Below are 19,090 nucleotides of genomic sequence, written 5' to 3' on the forward strand. Positions count from 1 at the left end.
ATCATCTTCACTCTAGCTTTAAAACTGAGCCTGATACAACCTTAAAGAACGCAAGTTGTGTGACCGCATGCACTCATCACTATAACACAATTAAAGTTCGCACCCACACACAGAGGAAGCGGCTAAAGAAGTATTAGTGAAGCAGATGAAAACCACAGGGTCGCTCACTGAGCATACTGCGGTATAAAAGGGTCGACTTGACACCTCAAAGACAACAGGTTGAGTTTGCTGCCAGAATGATGCATGCACTGCACAGGTCTCTGCTTTTTCATCTCATGACATGTCTTGGACTTCACGGTGAGATTACCACATCTGGTTATTAGTCTCTGATCTACAATTGCTACATTAACTAATCCTTATTTTCCTATTATCTTTAAAGCACTTGGGAGTGAAATCATACATGGGCAAAAAGCCCCGGAGAAGTCAATGCTGTATATGGCCTCGGTGCAGAACAGAAGCAAACATCATGTATGTGGAGGATTCCTCATCAATGAAGACTTTGTGGTCACTGCTGCACACTGTGATGACCAGTGAGTTTTCCTCTATCAGCAATATTTGAACCATGTAATGAGAAGTAAAAACCAAAAAAATTATTTTGTCAACACAACTAAAGAAACACTACTGACAACCTCTCAATGATCATTCTCTCAGGCATCCTACAAGTGTCGTTCTTGGGGCCCACAATCTCAAGAAGGTTGATAAGAAAATGAGATACCGTGTAAAGAAATGGAAGTTTCCATCTTATGTGAATGTCGAAAAAGGGGATGACATCATGCTCCTCAAAGTAAGTAGATATTTAATCAGTCTAACAGTCTCAGGGGAAGAAAAAACTGTGCTGTAAAATCTCTTACTTTCATGTTCTGTTTAATCCCCCCAAAACTGTAAAACAGCAAAGCACTAATATCAACACTCAAGGCAGCTCCATCTTCCACCAATTCCTTTTTAACTTGAGGTCTAAAGAAGGATAATAAGTATGCTGTAAATTGGTCTTTGCTATCTTCTAATGTTCACTTTGTGATTTTGTGTGTCTCCAGCTGTCTAGGAAAGCTCGACTGGACAAAACAGTAAAACCGATTGAGCTTCCAGAGACTGAGATTGAGTTAAAAGATAATGAAAAGTGCCACGTAGCTGGATGGGGTTTAACAAGTACTGGTGGTGACGTTGTCGATGTGCTGCAAGTGGTGTATGTGTCTGTCGTTAACCCGGAGGACTGTAAGAAGCAATGGCGTCATGAGGAAATTAATCTTCCTGACAATGTTATCTGTGCAGGTGGATATGGCACAGACAAGGGATTCTGTCAGGTCCGTTTTCTATCCGTTCACAAAAAATATCAACTGGTTTCTAGTCTAAATGGTTTCTAGTCTTAGAAATTGAATAAACAAATGAAACTCCTTCCTCCTCACAGGGTGATTCTGGTGGTCCTCTGGTGTGCAACGGGAAGGCTGTTGGTGTTGTCTCTTTCAACCTCAGAGAAAACTGTAACTACCCAAATGTATCGAACGTCTACGTAAATATATCAAAATACCTTTCCTGGATCAAAAAGATTCTCAAGAAAAACTATTGATAAATGTAACAATTCAGCATACGTTTATTGTACTGTATTGTCTGGCTCCTCAGCTCTAGAACAGCTTTCCACTGAGCATCAGGTCGGCTGACACCGTCGCTGCCTTTAAATCAAGTCTCAAAACTCACTTTTACAGAATGGCCTTTCTTAACAACTGCTATACTTCCTATCTTATCATGAGCTGGCTGATTGTTTGTTTGTTTGTTTATTTATATATATACTGTATATACACACTGTATATATGTATTTTTCTTTTTTAATAAAAATGCTATACAATAATTATCGTTTTCTACCTTTTGCTCTTGTAATTAAATCTGTTTATGCCTTAAAAATGTATACTTTTTGCTTAAAAGTGCTCTATAAATAAAACTTTCATTATGATTAGAGGAGGTATTGCTGTGTTTAAGTTGCCCTGTCAGTGTCAGTCTGAAGTTAAAATAAAACTTCAATGGAAAATGGAAAATACTGTACTTTCTTTCTTGTGGTTACATAAAAGATGAGGGCCAAGGCGAGTCATTCTAAACTTGTGGAGACCTGATTACAGTATCCTCCAGCTAAAAATCTTGTTCTTTATCATAATATAATAGTTGCTGCAGCAGTTGTCAGGTTGTATAGTATAAAAAACAATCGGGGCTGTCAATCGATTAAAATATTTAATCGCACATTTCTTGTCTGTTCAATATGTACTTTAAAGAGAGACTTATTCAAACAGAGAGAAGGTCAACGAATTCCCAAATAATAAAAATACAGAGGTTGTCAGATACTTAAAGTGCCACAGATACAAAAAGAAAACTGAAGATATTGAATGACATCAAATATATAAAGAGAATAAATGGGTTAACGTTACAAACTGTGTGAAAACTCATCCCATGCTGATCACATAATGTTTGTACGTGCTTCAGGCTGCTGAGGCTGCTGAACCACATGCTTTACATTTACTGTGACAATGGCAATACTCATTTCTTTACTGACCGCATGCACTCATCACTATAAGACAATAAAAGCTTGCACCCACACACAGAGGAAGCGGCTAAAGAAGTCTTGGTGAAGAAGATGAAAACCACAGGGTCGCTCACTGAGCATACTGCGGTATAAAATGGTCGACTTGACACCTCAAAGACAACAGGTTGACTTTGCTGCCAGAATGATGCATGCACTGCACAGGTTTCTGATTTTTCATCTCCTGGCATGTCTTGGACTTCACGGTGAGATTACCACATCTGGTTATTAGTCTCTGATCTACAAATGCAACATTAACTAATTCTTATTTTCCTTTTATCTTTACAGCACTTGGGAGTGAAATCATACACACAAGCCCAACAGGCAACAACAGCTGTCAGTGTGCTGACTTGACTTATGACTTGCCCCACAACTGCATGTGATTATCATAAAGTGGGCGTGTTTACTTGAACATGTCACAGTATGAGCAACATGAGCAACATGAGGAAATGCAAAACACCAAGATGTAAATGTAGTAACAGACACGGCAGGGCATGTCACCTTATGATAATAAAATGAAAACAAAAATAGAGTCTTGAATACCCAGGACTTTATGGGAACTCTAGTCTATGTTAGGCTCCCATTCTGACATGCATGTTGGAGCTTAATTGAATCCAGATGAAAAGTGTTAGGTCAGTACTCACTGGTCCTTGGGAACTCAGACGTCTGTTGGCAAACAGTTTTGCAACCCCTCTTTCCAACGATGTCCAATATGGTGCAATGGAGAAACACTGTCAACGTACAGTACGTGTGGCACATAGGCTCCTATGAGAAGTGGCATCTCTCTGCAGCAGTGTACAGCAGCATCCGAAGCAAAATATCTAGAAATCCACAAAAATAACGAGTCTCTACTCTATTTAACTACAGTACACATGTCCATATGAACTCAGATTACAGATAAAGACCATACTCACTCAGAAACGGGTGTAACATGTGTTTCCCACACACATAAGTCTCTTTTCGTCCCAGCTAACGTTAGCTAGCTAGCTGGCAACAGTCCACTGCATCGTTACCGCGTTTGCGCCAATTAAGTGAAATTACCAATAGAAAAAAAAATCAAAACAACGCTCAATTTACATGGTAAAACAAAACAATACAAAACGTAATGCTTCTAAGTGAATCTATAAACAATAACTTTACCGAACTTTAAAGGGACTGCTTGTAACTTTCAGAAATGCTTGTTAAAAGCGACACCTAAGTGGCCGTTAAGTCATCGAAAGTCAGCGTCAGGCGCGAGCTCGCTCGCTCGAGCTCGCTCTCACCCACCCAGACAAGTTCAAGGACTCCTCAAAAAGTAGAAAATTTTAGTTGCTTCACAAAACAACAGCAAGATTATTATTCACAAGGAACTATTGAGCCAGTCCATATTCAGAAATGAACATTCGTAACTGAAATGCAACATATGGAAATAGCTGTCCTGGATTAACAAGATTCTCCAGGAAAAGTATTGCTTCAGCAATACTTTTATAGTGTTTGTATTGTCATAAAAAAAAAAAAATTATTGGGAAAAAATTCCACAATAACCTTTCAGCATATATTGTAATTCAAGACTTCTGCACCTCCTCATGACTCTGTTTTCAGGCTTTAAAAAATCTAGCCTGTGATGGGAGAGTTTGGCCAATCAGAGAGATGGCTATTGGTTGTTCATTCAACAGAGGCAGCTGTCAATCACTCGCAAACTCCATTCAAACGGTCAAACTAGAAAGCGCTGATCAAATATAAATCAATATTCTGTTACTGTAATGGCTATTTCTCAAATGTTTTCAGAAACATCTTGTAGTGTACTGTTTAGCTGTAAAATGAGAAAGTTTGCTCCGGCTGGTGGGCGGTGCTTGGTGTTTCCTGAACTGATCTCAAAATGGCATTTACAGCTAAACAGTACACTACGAGATGTTTCTGAATACATTTGAGGCGAGAAATAGACATTACAGTAATAAGATATTGATTCATATTTCATCAGCGCTGCCTAGTTTGACCGTTTGATCGGAGTTTGCGAGTGATTGACAGCTGCTCAGAGATGGCAGGCTCTTGGTTGTGTTCCTCCGGTCTGTGAAATCTTGCAGATGCCATTAGGAGCACTGGAGGACACCAGAGGCCAATTATTTTTCTTTCAGATTACCTGTCTCATGCACTACTGTCAGGACATAGTGACCATTTTATAAAAATAACTTTTTTTAATCTTAAAAAATCTTTGACATTTTCAGACTATATTTGGGCTCATTTCATCTTTGAACGTTACATTCTGTGAATCTTGGCTACTTGTCCAAAGACGTCCGGAGACACTTTCAACTTATTAGCAAAATATTTCCACTGTGGCAACAAATAAGACTTGCTAAGAGAAAGATATTGTAAATTACACTGGGCTTACTGGGCATATTTAGGAATGACTAAGTCTAGCAGAAAGACAGATAGGCACTTGCTAACATAGAAACACTAGGCTACAACGACCCATATAACAGATTCACTCAGAAGGATGACTCAGTTGTTTGGCTTTGACTGAGAGAGGTTTTTAATGCACTGCAGGGTGCAGACGTAACATAAACTGATGGAGTGACGCCCACCGATGGTCAAAAAGAAACTATGCAACTCTTTGGTCTTACTCAGGCCGTCTCTGCTGAGTAAAACCAGACAGCAACAGCTTGTATTTATGTATATTTGAGCTGTATCTGAATATAGATTTGTGAAGAGAAAACACTGAATAATGTAGTCAGATTTGTTCAATGAATAAACATGAATGCATGACTTGTTACATGACAAATCCTCTCACCAAATCATTACAAAACATGACAGGAAGTGAGCATTTTACATACTATATACTATATAATGTTATATGTAAAGCAAGGTAATGATTTCTCTGGCTCGATCTGTGTATGTTTGTGTACTAACTTGATCATTAGTTTCACAACTGTGAGAACAACACTCAAACCTGAAGCTGGAAACTGTGGTTTATGTGGTTCGTCTAGTTTGCTACAGATTTCAGAGAAATGTTTCATGTGCTGTGCTGAGTATTTCCACACCAAACAATAATGTTGTTGCATCTGTGTGCCTCACTTGTAAGATTAATGCAATAAAAAGCTCACCTGCTGTGACCGAGTTGTATCCACAAACAGGGAGAAAAGGTCATTTGAAGGCATCATTAGCTCCACCATCTCGTGTCACTTCTTGTTGCAAAACAACAAGATGGCGACGGCCAAAATGCCGAACTCGAGGCTTCAAAACGGCAGTCCACAAACCAATGGATGGCGTCACGGTGACTACGTCCACTTCATATATACAGTCTATGCTTTTTTCCCACGTTTGAACAAATATTCAAATCTTAATAAAAAGTGACAGTCCTACTGTGTATGTCATTTGCTTGATTTATGTAGGAAAATGTACGATTTAAGAACAATGTATTTGAAGTCATTAAGGCCTTAAAAATAGATTTTAACTAAAGGCCCCTCAACAAGATGGGCTCTCAAGAGCAAATAATAATGCAAGTGTTGCCTGCAGGCTTTAATGCTCCTGTAGACCACTTGCTGTCAAATAATAGTGACAATCACTTCAATTAATTAATTAATTTATTACATTAATTAATGTTCACTTCTGATTTATGACTAGAACAACTTGACACACAGTGCTGAGCTGCATCTGAAATTAACCTTCAGGTTCCCAGCTTTCAGATGATGTACACCACTTCTATGTGACATCTGCTGTTGACCTGCTGTCTCCCCCTAAAGACCCCCTGTACCCCCCTAAAAAAAGACTAAAACTGGTCTATTGTGGGTCTCAGAGGGTTGATAGAATGACCCAAAGCAGCCACATGGCCACAGTGACACTAAATAATCTTGTTGTGACATCTGTGTTCTTCACTTATTGAATTAATCTAACAAAGGTAACTTAATATATAGTAATATTCATAAACAATGAGGAAAGGAGGTTTAAAGTGGTCCAGAATTAATTAAATCAAGAGGCCGAAAGTGTCCTAAATATAAAAGTGAATGATGAATAACATAATAAGTAAGAAGAAGATAGGGTTGTCTGAGGAGGTTTGGGGGAAATTTGCAGTTTTCAATGGTCCTCTACTTACTCCACAGACTGCAGAGAACACTGCTGGAAAAATATTATAAGATATTTTAAGACCCCACACCAGGAAAAATACAAGAACACAAGCTCGACGTGTTGAAGATAATGTGGCTCTATAATGTGGGACTACCCCAAACTGAGTTTATACTGGAAAGGTATTCATAACTCATTAAGCACTGTATTTAAGACTCAAATACCTCTGAACTTGGAGACTCTTTATCTGGGCCACATTTTGTTTTTGAGACAGAGGAGTGATATAAAGCTGCTGCAGGCCCTTTTGGCGGCAAGTAAAAAATCTATCACAAGAAGGTGGCTAAATCCAGTACCACCTACATTGGATGATTGGTATGGAATAACCCTTGAACTATTTCAAATGGAAAAGTTGACTTACTCTTTGAGGATCCAAAAGGGCAAATTTGACCAGATTTGGAATAAATGGATCGAATTTATAACCCCCATAAGAGTAGACTTTGTATGACTCCACTGACTTTTTTTCTCTTTTCTTCCTTTCCTCTTCTTGCTGAGAATAATAAGAATGTAATGTAAGCTCCCTTGGTTCTAATGTATATAGTTATGTCTTTAATAGAGTGTGAGATAGGCATAGGTAAGAAAGCTAAATGTAACTGCTGATAGTTTGATGGAGAAGTATGCATGGGCATGTAGGCTGTATACGCGTGAGTATGCAAGTGAATATCGATGTGTGTAGATGTGTATAATCTGGACTTGTGGAACGGTTTACACGGCCACGTACTTCAGAAAGTGAGGTTGGAGGACCCACAGTTCTCCAAAAGACTGAGTTGACTCACAAGTACTGTGGCATCCGCATGCTTCTTTTCGGGCATATGCATATAGACTGTACATGTATATTAAAATGGGAAAAGAGTTAGGTATAACTATCTGTAAAGTTTGATATACACTGTGATAACGCCTTTTCCAAACAAAAAGAAAATTAAAAAAAAAAAGTAGGAAGAAGAAGAATTAATTAATGTGAAAAGACTGTGTTAAACACACTGATCACATAATGTTTGTTTCAGGCTGTTGAGGCATCAGATCACTGAACTAGATAATGCAAAGATAACATAAGTTGCAAACTTGCAAACATGCCTTGCACGAAAGATGTGGTCATATATCAAGATAGTTGATAATCACACTTGCCAACAGAGCAAACTGCTGTATAAAATGATGATGCCCCTTCAGACCACTTGCTGTCAAAAAATGATCTAAGCGATTAAAGTAGCGCATTAGTTTCAAAACTGAAGCAGGAAACTGGTTTCTGTGGTTCGTCTGGTCTGTCGCTGAATTCAGAAGAAATGTTTGAGTGGGCTATTTTACCAAAACCCCCAAACAGCCAAATGCTGACAGCTGAAAGTCATTAGTATCTGGTATCTTAGCTTTAGTAGCTCATCTTTTCATCTTAATGTAGGTATCTTAATGTTCTAAACCCTTATACACTTTTACAAATCATTTTAATTAATTAATTAATTACATTAATTCATGTTCACTTCTGATTTATGACTAGAACAACTTGACACACAGTGCTGAGCTGCATCTCAAATTAACCTTCAGGTTCCCAGCTTTCAGATGATGTACACCACTTCTATGTGACATCTGCTGTTGACCTGCTGTCTCCCCCTAAAGACCCCCTGTACCCCCTTAAAAAAGACTAAAACGGGTCTATTGTGGGTCTCAGAGGGTTGATAGAATGACCCAAAGCAGCCACATGACCACAGTGACACTAAATAATCTTGTTGTTACATCTGTGTTCTTCACTTATTGAATCAATCTAACAAAAGTCACTTAATATATAGTAATATTCATAAACAATGAGGAAAGGAGGTTTAAAAGGGTCCAGAATGAAATAAATCAAGAGGCCGAAAGTGTCCTAAATATAAAAGTGAATGATGAATAACATAAAAAGTAAGAAGAGGAAGAATGAATTCAAGTGACAGACTGTGTTAAACACACTGATCACATAACGTATGTTTCAGGCTGTTGAGGCATCAGATCACTGAACAAGATAATGAAGGTAAAGATAACATCAGTTGCAGACTTGCAAGCAGGATGTGGTCAGATATCAAGATACTGTAGGTTGGATTCACACTTGCCAACAGAGCAAATTTCTGTATAAAAGGGTCGACTTGACACCCCAAGAAGAAAGACAAGTCAATTGTCTTGCTGGCATCATGCATGCTCTGCACAAATTTCTGCTTTTTCATGTTCTGACATGTCTCGGACTAAACGGTAAGATGACCAAATCTGTTTATTATTCTCCAATCGTTAAATAAGACACTAACCTAACTTTGATGTTTACTTATTTTAGCAGATGGGAGTGAAATCATCAACGGGGAAATAGTCGAGGAGGGATCGATGCAGTATATGGTCTCGCTGCAGAACATCTATAAAGAACATGTATGTGGAGGATTCCTCATCAGGGAAGACGTTGTGGTCACTGCTGCGCACTGTAATGCTTTGTGAGTTACATTTCCTCTTCCAGCAATCTTTGATTCATGTAATTACAAGTCAAATTAAAAAGACTTCAAGATATATCAACCGACTTTCTTTTTTTTTAAAAGACCTATATTATTCATCATTTTCTACTGTTGTTGGCACAATTTTAGGAAATGTACTGACAACCTCTCCATGATCTTTCGTTCAGGAGATTTACATCTGTTGTTCTTGGCACCCACGATCTCAAGAAAAAAGAAAAAGAAATAAGAAGAAATATTGAACAGAGATACATACACGATAAAGCGAATGGACCCAATGGTAATGACATCATGCTCCTCAAAGTAAGTATACTCAAGTGACATCATACTTTTTTGGGGGGGTCAATTTTTTTAAAATGATCAGCTCCATATTCCAACAATTGTTTGTTTAATTGAAGTCTGATGAAATTAGTTTGCTAGTTTTTAAGTTTCTGATTTTGTGTGTCTCCAGCTGTCTCAGGGGGCTGGACCGAACGACAGAGTAAAAACAATTCCACTTCCCACCTCTGAAATGAACACAAACTCAACGGAAACCTGCAGTGTAGCTGGATGGGGTTACACTATAACTAATGGTGGAGTTGTTGATGATCTGAGAGTGGTGAATGTGTCTATCATTGAACTACAAGACTGTGAGAAGCAATGGCGTCGTGCGCATAATCTTCCTGCCAACATAATCTGTGCAGGTGGATACAATACAACAAAAGGATTCTGTCAGGTATGTTTTCTGTCTGTTAATAGAAAATGTCAGTTGGTATATAAATACTATAAACCAGGGCAGCCCTTTTGGTGCCTTTAGGCAAAATTTGGATTTGGATTTATTTTATGTATTTTATGTATGACCAGCGCCCGCCCATTCCTTAAGCCGGCCCTGCTACAAACATCTTAAATTGAATATTGATTCTTCCTCACAGGGTGATTCTGGTGGTCCTCTGGTGTGCAACGGGAAGGCTGTCGGTGTCGTGTCTTTCAACAGGCGCAGAAACTGTAACTACCCAGATCTACCCAACGTGTACTTGGATCTATATAAATACCTTCCCTGGATCAAGAGCATCCTCGGAGACATGAAACATTATGAGTAAAAATCTTGCACAAAGTTTTGCTTCAGCATACATTCATTGTAATATGGAGGCAATGTGTTGTCTCAGATTGCTCTGTCAGTGTTACCAAAATTCAAAATAAAAGCTTATTTCAAATACCATGTTTAATTTTCTTCCGTAACAACTTCATCAGAAGAAACAAATTGTATTTAAGTGAATAATAATAATATCGAGATTCTACACTTATACTTAATATTCTGTCCATCTTTGAAATGATCAAAAAGACACACTTATTCTAAAAAAAAACACAACAACCTGTCAGTAGACTGATAGGACAGCCCGGATCAACAACGTGATGGCAAATAACAAGCATGGACCAGATACTGTCTGGTCCATGCATGTTATTTGGACAATCCAAACATACGGGATCTTATTAATGACTTAATAAAGGCCGTGACAAATTACTCATTTTGTTTGGCAACACCAATACAAATAAAGCTGCAAAAATTAAGCAAAACTCTCTCTTCAAGTCAAGTCAAAGTTGTTTTATACAGCATGTTTAAAAACTACGATTGAGTATTAGGGCCACATTGAGGAAAAAAAAAATAATCTGAGATTTCGAGAATAAAGTCATAATATTACGAGAATAAAGTCATAGGTTTACGAGAAAAAAGTCGTAATATTATAAGAATAAAGTCCTAATATTATAAAGTAGTAATTGTATGTGTTATTTTAGAGGGGAAATAGAGCAGCGTGCCGCCTGTGTGAAAATGAGGAACGTGGAGCATCTTGTGAAGTTATACTTTAGTTTAGGTTTCACAAATAACAAAATACTTCATCTGTTGGCACATCAGCACCACATTATCATCAGCATCAGGACCATGAAAAGATTGTGCAAGAAACTGTGTTTATTCCGAAGAAAGAACCACACGGACCTGATGGGGAAATTGCCTCTTTTATGGAGGAGGAAATTAATATTTTTCTCATAAAGTTATGACTTTCTTTTTCGTAATATTACAACTTTTTTTTCTTGAAATAGTATGACTTTATTCTCATCAAATAACGACTTTATTCTCGTAATACTACTGATTTCTTTTTCCCTCAATGTGGCCCTAATACTCTGTTGTAAAAAAAACACCGGAGTTGACCAAAGTGCTGAACATGTATATAATAAAAATGAATACAAAGCAAGCAACACTAAGAACAGAGTAAAAACAATAAACACATAATAGCAGTAAAAGAGTTGCAGCACAGCAGAAGATAAACTTAATCAAACGCCAGAAGGACTTAAATGTTTCTGTCGTCTGAGCAGTCTTAATATGATCAGGTAAACTGTTCCAGAGATTAGGGGCGGCCACGGCAAAGGCTCGGTCGCCTCTGTTTTTGAGTCTAGTTCTGGGGACATCCAGGGGCATCGGATTGGTCGACCTCATTGCTCTAACTGGAGTATGAAGGTGCAATAGTTCTGATTGGCAGCCCATTTAAATCCTTGAAAACAAGCAATAAAATCTTAAAATCAATCCATAAACGGACAGGAAGCTCCATTTTGTACTAACTGCAGCCGGCGAAGACGACTGTTCTGCACCCACATACAAAGAATTACAGTAGTCTAACCGAGAGGTAATAAAAGCATAACTCTGTCGAGGTCTTTGGGAGACAGATAGGCCTTTACCTTGGCTTGTAGTCTGAACTTAACTGACCTTATACACATACCAATACAACTGCACAACTGCACTGAGACAGAAATAATAATGTAAGCAATGGATTTGTAAAAGGTGTTGGTGATGGGGACACATCCCCATGTTCAGTCTGTCCAAGGTCTCAAGTTCACCACAGGTCACCCTTTTGTTCCTTCCATTCCTCCTTGTTCAAGCCAGCCGATTAGGCTGTTGTCAGGCTATTAAATAGGCGTTATCAGGGGCTATAAGCCTCATGGATGTGGGTCTGTAGGACCCAATATTAAGTGTTATCATGTAATCTCATGGTCGATCAGCGAAAGAAGGTATAAAAGAAGATGACAGCGACCTCTAGTAGAAGCTGAGGTGAGGTAAAACACACAGGGCAGGTGGGATGGTGGAGCATGGGTCAAACGAACACAGGACTTTCGCCCAGTACACTGGGGTTCACATCCTGTGTTGAACCTACAATGTTATTTTAAGCAAAAACATGATGTTTTTCCCAAAACTTAACCAAGTAGTTTTGTTGCCGAAACCTAAAAAGGTTGTAGATTTGTTGCCTAAACCTAAAGTGGAAGTTGTTTTGTGTTGAAAACTTAACGTTTCATTCAGTTTTACGACGCGTTAGAACGCGTTGCTTTTAAGTTTTGCGTGCCGCGGCCCACGTAAAAGGCGCCAGGGGTCTGCGGCAATCCACCCGACCCGTCTTTAAACACGGACCAAAGAGTCTAATGCATGCGCGAGTCAGCTGGTGCAGGCAAAACCCCGTGGCGCAATGAAAGTGAGGGCCGGCGCGCGCTGGCTGAGGTGGGATCCCGGCCCAGCGAGGTCGGGCGCACCACCGGCCCGTTTTGCCCGCACCGTCAGGGAGGTGGAACGTGAGGATCCGTAAGATGGTGACGAGAGGTTAACGTCACGCTGCCGCAAAGTGATATCGGTGCCGTTGTATCGGTGCATCCCTATTTACAACACAGTAGGGCCTTAATGACCCACATGGTGAACATTGGCTCATGAAATAAATGAGTGATAACAGCCTTGTGAACCTACTATTAGTTTAATAGGCCCTATTAGCTGACACACTCGGGACAGATAACACCTATTTAATAGCCTGATAACAGTCAGATCGGGTGCAGCCTTCAAGCTAGACGCAACAAAACAGCTCGGCAGCCCTAGATGCTCACTGTGTCCAGAGTTGTAAATAAAAAAATTTAAAATAAATGTGGAATGACTTGAGAGAAGAGGAGCAATGTGTATGTGTGTCAACATGTACTAATCACATGATGTATGTGCTTTGGAAACTTGCAAAATAGCATCACCGCCCATAGGATGTGGCTGGTAGTCGAGATAAAATAGATGGAAATCAAAGTGTGAAGTAATTCTGCTGCATAAAACAGGACGACTTCACAGCCCCGATACAACAAGTTGAGCATCCTGTCACCATGATGCACGGTCTGCGCAAGTTCCTGCTTTTACATGTTCTGGCATGCCTCGGACTAACCGGTAAGTTGCACAATCCGATAACCTTTTTGTAGCCTGCAAATGGGATATCAATATATTTCTTCTATGTTTCTAGTACCTGGGAGTGCAATCATACACGGGGAAAAAGCCTCAGAGAAGTCGATGCTGTATATGGCCTCGGTGCAGGAAAATAGACGACATAAATGTGGAGGATTCCTTGTCGGTAAAGACCTTGTGGTCACTGCTGGGCAGTGTGATGTGTGAGTTACATTTCCTCTTCCAGCAATCGTTTTTGTAAAAATAAATTAAAAATAAAATTTATACAAACTCCCTTTTTTTCAAAAGAAATGTACCATTTGTTGCTTTGTTTTGTGACCACCTCTCAATTATACATTTTTTTCAGGAATGTGAGAGAAGCAGATGTTGTTTTTGGCCATGATCTCAGGTTGGTAGAAAATCAACGGAAATACATTCTAAAGAAGTGCAAACACCCACGTTCTAAGGAGAAAGAATGGAATGACATCATGCTCCTCAAAGTAAGTATGTATTCATTCAACTCAGTAGTCCCTGATGACATATCTGGCATTTTTACAGTCAAATTATTTGCATTTGGTGGTTTGGTTGGTTCGATAAATTTAAAACAATTAAGTGTTATATCCTGTCAGGGTAAATGTAAAAAAGGTTGAAAAAACATATAAAAATATCCCTGAAATGGAATGATGTCATTTAAAACTCTAGCAAAAACACAACCAGTGCATATACTGTAACACTGTTGACAACAGAGTGCTGCAGGGATGACTTATTTTTGTAAGCCAACCAGGAAGTTAGCATCGCCCTGGTTGCCTCGACAAAATGTCTATGGTATTTTTCCATTGAATTTTGGATTATTGCAGAAAATAAGCTCCGTGGCAAACACATGATCATACTTACACATTTTGTTCAGCAAGATAATCTTCACAATGAACACCACTTTTAGGTTGTTGAAGTGTGAATGCAATCAGCAGAAGTAAAAAGCTAACGTTAGACTATAGACAAACTACCCCACGGTCGCATGAGTGTTGTGTATACACAATGAGGCTGTAAAGGCAGACGAGTCGGCGTGATGACGTTTAGTAGTCTCATTTAGCCACTTGTTAGCAACCGCCTTTTTTAAGACACGTAAAGGCTTCAAAATTCACAAGTGGGGTATTTATTGATGTATTTTATAAATAAAATTATAAAATAATAAAATTTGGCGAAGAAAAACTGTCAGGCCATTTTCAAAGGGGTCCCTTGACCTCTGACCTCAAGATATGTGAATGCAAATAGGTTCTATGGGTACCCACGAGTCTCCCCTTTCGTCAGCACACTGACACACTGACAGCTGTTGTTGCCTGTTGGGCTGCAGTTTACCATGTTAGCATTTGAGCATATTTGTTATGCTAGATGCAGTACCTGTGAGGGTTTCTGGACAATACTTCTCATTGTTTTGTGTTGGTAATTGATTTCCAATAATAAATATATTCATACATTTGCATAAATCAAGCATATTTGCCCACTCCCATCTTGATAAGAGTATTAAATACTTGACAAATCTCACTCTAAGGTACATTTTGAACAGATAAAAAAAATCTGTGATATATTTGCAATTACATATTTGAGTCGATTGACAGCCCTAGTAAAAACCCATTAAAAAAACCCATTGACTTCCAGACGAGGGAACTCATTTCATGGTTTTAGGATTCATTCTTGCACCACTCTATAACCTCCATTTAAATGATTCATCAGCTCCAACTTCTAGCAATTGTTAAACTGAAGTCTGATGAAGAGTAAGACCATGTTCAGACAGAGGGGCGGTTTTAAATGTTTATTTTCTGATTTTTTGTGTCTCCAGCTGGGTGGGGAAGATCGGCCGAACATTAAAGTCAAACCTATTCTCATTCCAACTCCTGACCTGAACATAACAGAAAATGAAAAGTGCCACGTAGCTGGATGGGGTTTCACTGAAACTAGTGGTAAATCTGTTGATGATCTGAGAGTGTTGGATGTGTCTGTCATCAACCCGAAACTCTGTAGGGATCAATTGCGCGGTCTTCCTGCCGATGTTATCTGCACAGGCAAGGGATTCTGTCAGGTATGTTTTCTGTCCTTTTATAACGGTTTCTATAAACATAATTTTGAATGAGCAAATCAAGATATTTCCTCCTCACAGGGTGATTATGGTGGTCCTCTGGTGTGCAACGGGATGGCTGTTGGTGTCGCGTCTTGGAACAGAAGAAATGCCGACTGTAACTACCCGGGTGTACCCAATGTCTACACGGATATCAAGAAGTTCCTTCCCTGGATCAACGCGGTTCTCAAGAAAACTGCTTGTAAAATATAACTATCGTACACAAAGCTTTGCTTCAGCACACTTTAATTGTATTTGGGAGGAGCAGTTGTGTCTGAGTCGCTCTGTCAGTGTTTTCTCCTTAACAGAAAGGCAAAATAATAATAATAAAAAGTCTCAAATATAATTTTCTCTTTTCTTTATCAGAATACACAAATGGTACCAGTAACTTTATAAAAATGAACATGTATTTTTATGCACTTCAGATGAAAAAAAGGGGCAAAGGTCAGCCACTTTAGTCACTGTGTGTGAACGTCTCTGGCCTCTGGTCCATAAGATAAGATCAGTTCTCATGACACTTCTCTTGAAGACATGTCGGAGTCTGGTGTCTGTGTGAGCATCGAAACTGTGGTTACTGTGGTCCAGCTAGTTTGTCACACAATTCAAAGAAATGTTTGAGTGTCAAGTAGATCCACACAAAAGAGCCTTGGTGTTGCGATTGTTATCTAGCCTACTTCTAAAATATTTCCAAATAGAGTTGACTGAATATGGCCACTCCTTGTAAAAAACAATACCTCATTTAAAATCCTGTATTATTTTGTTTCCTTTGATAACATTCTTCATCACAAGATATAAAATGATATTTAAAGGTGCAGTGTGAAGGATTTGGCTGCATCTAGCGGTGAGTTTGCAGATTGCAACCAACTGAAACTTCTCCAGTGTGCCAAGCGTGTAGAAGAATGGTGGCCGATGCAAAAGAAACGCAAATGTCCCTATCTAGAGCCAGTGTTTGATTTGTCCATTCTGTGCTACTGTAGAAACATGGCAGCCGGCTCCATGAAGAGGACTCTTAATTTCAGGTGATTATACACTAAAGAAAACATACTTATTATCCTTATTATACCTTAATTATTATTTTTATTTTCTTTGGATGGAAGTGTTCTCTGGGCTTGCCTATAAGCACAAATGTGAGGACATTTTCAAAATTGGTCAAAAAGAGAGTTTTTCTCATCATAATATATCTAGTCTTGTGACTTCTACAGTACACATGGGATTACTGTTTTTTCAATAGACTCCATTATATTTTAGGAAAAAAACAGTTGTTCCATGTGCCCAAATAATAGATATAGTATGATAAGAAAATGTCTGTATCTCTGAAACTACAAGGAGCACAATCAAGTATTTGGTATCTATGAACTCATAAGAAGTTGAATATCAAAGATATGCACACATATGCACAATTTCAAATATCCTCACTTTGACTATTGATAAAAGTGGGATTTTTTATGTGATCTAAAAATTTCAAAGTTGTACTGTAACTGATACTTGCCATTTTTATTTGACCAATCAGAACAAATGTTGTGGCGTTATTCCTTATCATACAAAATATAGTCTTTGGGCACAAATGGGTTAGTATTATATTCCTCTTCTGCCAATAGATCCTTCTAGATGCTACACACTGTTCCTTTAAAGACATGTTGAAGTCTGGTGTCTGTGTGAGCATCGAAACTGTGGTTACTGTGGTTCAGCTAGTTTGTCACACAATTCAAAGAAATGTCCGAGTTGGCTGTGTCAATTAGGTCCACAAAAAGGGCATCTGTGTTATCTAATAATTAAATTCATCCAAATAGAGCTGACTAAATACGGCCATTCCATGTAAAAACAAGATATACTGTAAAATGGTATTGAAGTCAATAAAACCAATTAGTTTTCTCGTGCTGAGTTGAGCTAAACGGTGTTACTAAAATATAAAAATGGCGACATGTACTTTCATCAACAACTTTCATGAGAAACGTTGCACATTAGAGCAGATGTCTACAGTTGCATTACACAAAACCACAACCTTTCTTCAGAATGCTAATTTTAACACTAAACATGATGTAACCCTGATGAAAAGAGGAAAGTGACTTAACTCTCATAACACTTTGCAAGATTTAAATCTATGCACTAACACTGAGGAATAAAAAAGAAAAAAAAAAGTGTTTCCTTTGTTCAGTCAGAATGGCAGACACTGCAGGCCATTCCTGTTTAAAATGGTTGTAGTGTTAAATTGCCAATGGAGGATGGGCATGACAGGTGTGTTCCATGCTTGGGATATGACCATGCATTGAGGGCTAAAAATGGCCCAGCTTCATGCGTGGATTGGTTTATCATGCCTCTTCGCACAAGGGAAGCCAGACTTCACCTTTTTAGAGGGAAGAGCCCCCGCTCCCCTTCCCAAGGGGTTGAGGGGGGGGGCTAAGCGCCCAAGGCAAACCGCATGGGGTCCCTCTTTTGCTGGGTCTGCCTCTGCCCGCTCACAGGTTGAGAGTCGGCATCGGCTTTTCTCCTCCCTCTCCTCCTCTGGATGGGGAGGAGGAGCAGGTTGATATGTTCTCCCTGTTTCCTTCGGAGGATGAGGCCCCAGCTTGGCATCAGGCCGAGCAGGGCTTAGGGGCAGCTGAGCCACCTTTGGCTTTCCGGTTTAAGGAGGTCATTGACAAGGCGGTAGGAGCGCTGAGATTCCTCTGCCTGAGAACCCAAGAAAAAAAAATCCAAACAACGGTCAATTTCGTTTTACATGGTAGAAGAGCAGAGGAGCAGAGTACAGCAGAGACTCCGGTCCTGGAGACAAAAGCTACGGTCTCCCCCGTGTCCTCTGACCGCGGCCAACAATGTTTTGCAAGAAGGGCTTCACTAGATATAACTTTGCGGTTTTGGTGCGTCCGTGTAGTTTGTGTTGGAGTCTGAGTCTGAAAAGCGTAGCCACACATGCGAGCGCGCATATGCAAGCGTGCATATGCAAGCGAGTGCGCATGTGACACCGACCCGGGTGATTTATACGTGTAAGAAGTTACAAACAGTCCCTTTAAACCAGTGTTTTTGCTTAGCAGCGTCAGTTAGCTTTTCTCACTCGTTCAATTCAGTCCCTCCCTCTCACCCACCCAGACAAGTTCAAGGACTCCTCAAAACGTAGAAAATTTCAGATACTTCACAAAACAAGAGCAAGATTATTATTCACAAGGCATTATTGAGCCAGTCCATATTCAGAAATGAACATTCGTATCTGAAATGCAACATATGAAAATAGCTGTCCTGGATTAAAAAGATTCTCCAGGAAAAGTCACTCTATATTATAGTGTTTGCATTGTCATAAAAAACATGTCATGTCATATTTTTACATGTACAAACAGATTACAACAAATATGTTTTTGTTTTTCAGACATGTAGCCTACCGGTACTCACATAATTAAACCTGCAGTGGGCAGAATATTTTTGGCATCATTGGGAAAAAATTCCACAATAACCTTTCAGCATATTGTGATTCAAGACTTCTGCACCTCCTCATGACTGTTTTCAGGCTTTAAAAAATCCCTAGCCTTTGATGGGAGAGTTTGGTCAATCAGAGAGAGAGCGTTCCTATTGGTTGTTCATTCAACGGAGGCAGCTGTCAATCACTCGCAAACTCCAATCAAACGGTCAAACTAGAAAGCGCTGATCAAATATAAATCAATATT

The 19,090-nt window shown here is 39.2% G+C and overlaps 4 protein-coding genes across 5 annotated transcripts in view; 3 read left to right on the forward strand and 1 right to left on the reverse strand.

Annotated features, from left to right (window-relative positions):
• Positions 1–3,788, reverse strand: part of polrmt (polymerase (RNA) mitochondrial (DNA directed)) — a 125,561-nt gene extending 121,773 nt beyond the window's left edge. Inside the window, exons 1-2 of one of the 2 annotated variants that reach the window (XM_074635679.1) lie at positions 3,478–3,788; positions 3,208–3,384 (exon numbers count right to left, since the gene is read on the reverse strand). In XM_074635679.1, the coding sequence (XP_074491780.1) occupies positions 3,208–3,322 (115 nt within the window). In that variant the 5' untranslated portion in view covers positions 3,323–3,384; positions 3,478–3,788. The remainder of the gene's footprint in view (positions 1–3,207; positions 3,385–3,477) is intronic. The other variant, XM_074635680.1, reaches the window with a different exon arrangement.
• LOC141767939 (granzyme B(G,H)-like) lies at positions 112–1,840 on the forward strand. Its single transcript, XM_074635692.1, has 5 exons — positions 112–297; positions 380–530; positions 652–784; positions 1,035–1,301; positions 1,406–1,840. Exons 1-5 carry the CDS (start codon positions 237–239, stop codon positions 1,562–1,564), a joined length of 771 nt encoding a protein of 256 aa, XP_074491793.1. The 5' UTR covers positions 112–236; the 3' UTR covers positions 1,565–1,840.
• A 4,840-nt stretch (positions 3,789–8,628) lies between the features above and the next one.
• LOC141767938 (granzyme-like protein 1) lies at positions 8,629–10,523 on the forward strand. Its single transcript, XM_074635691.1, has 5 exons — positions 8,629–8,869; positions 8,949–9,099; positions 9,285–9,417; positions 9,566–9,829; positions 10,026–10,523. Exons 1-5 carry the CDS (start codon positions 8,812–8,814, stop codon positions 10,191–10,193), a joined length of 774 nt encoding a protein of 257 aa, XP_074491792.1. The 5' UTR covers positions 8,629–8,811; the 3' UTR covers positions 10,194–10,523.
• A 2,644-nt stretch (positions 10,524–13,167) lies between these two features.
• On the forward strand, positions 13,168–15,794 carry LOC141767941 (granzyme-like protein 1). Its single transcript, XM_074635696.1, has 5 exons — positions 13,168–13,327; positions 13,401–13,545; positions 13,689–13,821; positions 15,159–15,398; positions 15,477–15,794. The coding sequence occupies exons 1-5, from the start codon at positions 13,267–13,269 to the stop codon at positions 15,645–15,647; spliced, it is 750 nt and encodes a 249-aa protein (XP_074491797.1). The 5' UTR covers positions 13,168–13,266; the 3' UTR covers positions 15,648–15,794.
• The last annotated feature ends 3,296 nt before the right edge of the window (positions 15,795–19,090 follow it).

Source organism: Sebastes fasciatus, chromosome 5, assembly GCF_043250625.1.
Source record: "Sebastes fasciatus isolate fSebFas1 chromosome 5, fSebFas1.pri, whole genome shotgun sequence".
Taxonomy (NCBI): Eukaryota; Metazoa; Chordata; class Actinopteri; order Perciformes; family Sebastidae; genus Sebastes; species Sebastes fasciatus.

Excerpts from the sequence above, each read along its gene's own strand:
- LOC141767938 (XM_074635691.1), top strand. The coding sequence starts at position 8,812 with ATGCATGCTCTGCACAAATTTCTGCTTTTTCATGTTCTGACATGTCTC. Across the intron at positions 9,418-9,565 it reads ATGACATCATGCTCCTCAAA|CTGTCTCAGGGGGCTGGACC; the intron begins GTAAGTATACTC and ends GTGTGTCTCCAG. Across the intron at positions 9,830-10,025 it reads CAACAAAAGGATTCTGTCAG|GGTGATTCTGGTGGTCCTCT; the intron begins GTATGTTTTCTG and ends TCTTCCTCACAG.
- LOC141767939 (XM_074635692.1), top strand. The coding sequence starts at position 237 with ATGATGCATGCACTGCACAGGTCTCTGCTTTTTCATCTCATGACATGT. Across the intron at positions 298-379 it reads GACATGTCTTGGACTTCACG|CACTTGGGAGTGAAATCATA; the intron begins GTGAGATTACCA and ends TTATCTTTAAAG. Across the intron at positions 785-1,034 it reads ATGACATCATGCTCCTCAAA|CTGTCTAGGAAAGCTCGACT; the intron begins GTAAGTAGATAT and ends GTGTGTCTCCAG.
- LOC141767941 (XM_074635696.1), top strand. The coding sequence starts at position 13,267 with ATGATGCACGGTCTGCGCAAGTTCCTGCTTTTACATGTTCTGGCATGC. Across the intron at positions 13,546-13,688 it reads ACTGCTGGGCAGTGTGATGT|GAATGTGAGAGAAGCAGATG; the intron begins GTGAGTTACATT and ends CATTTTTTTCAG. Across the intron at positions 13,822-15,158 it reads ATGACATCATGCTCCTCAAA|CTGGGTGGGGAAGATCGGCC; the intron begins GTAAGTATGTAT and ends TTGTGTCTCCAG.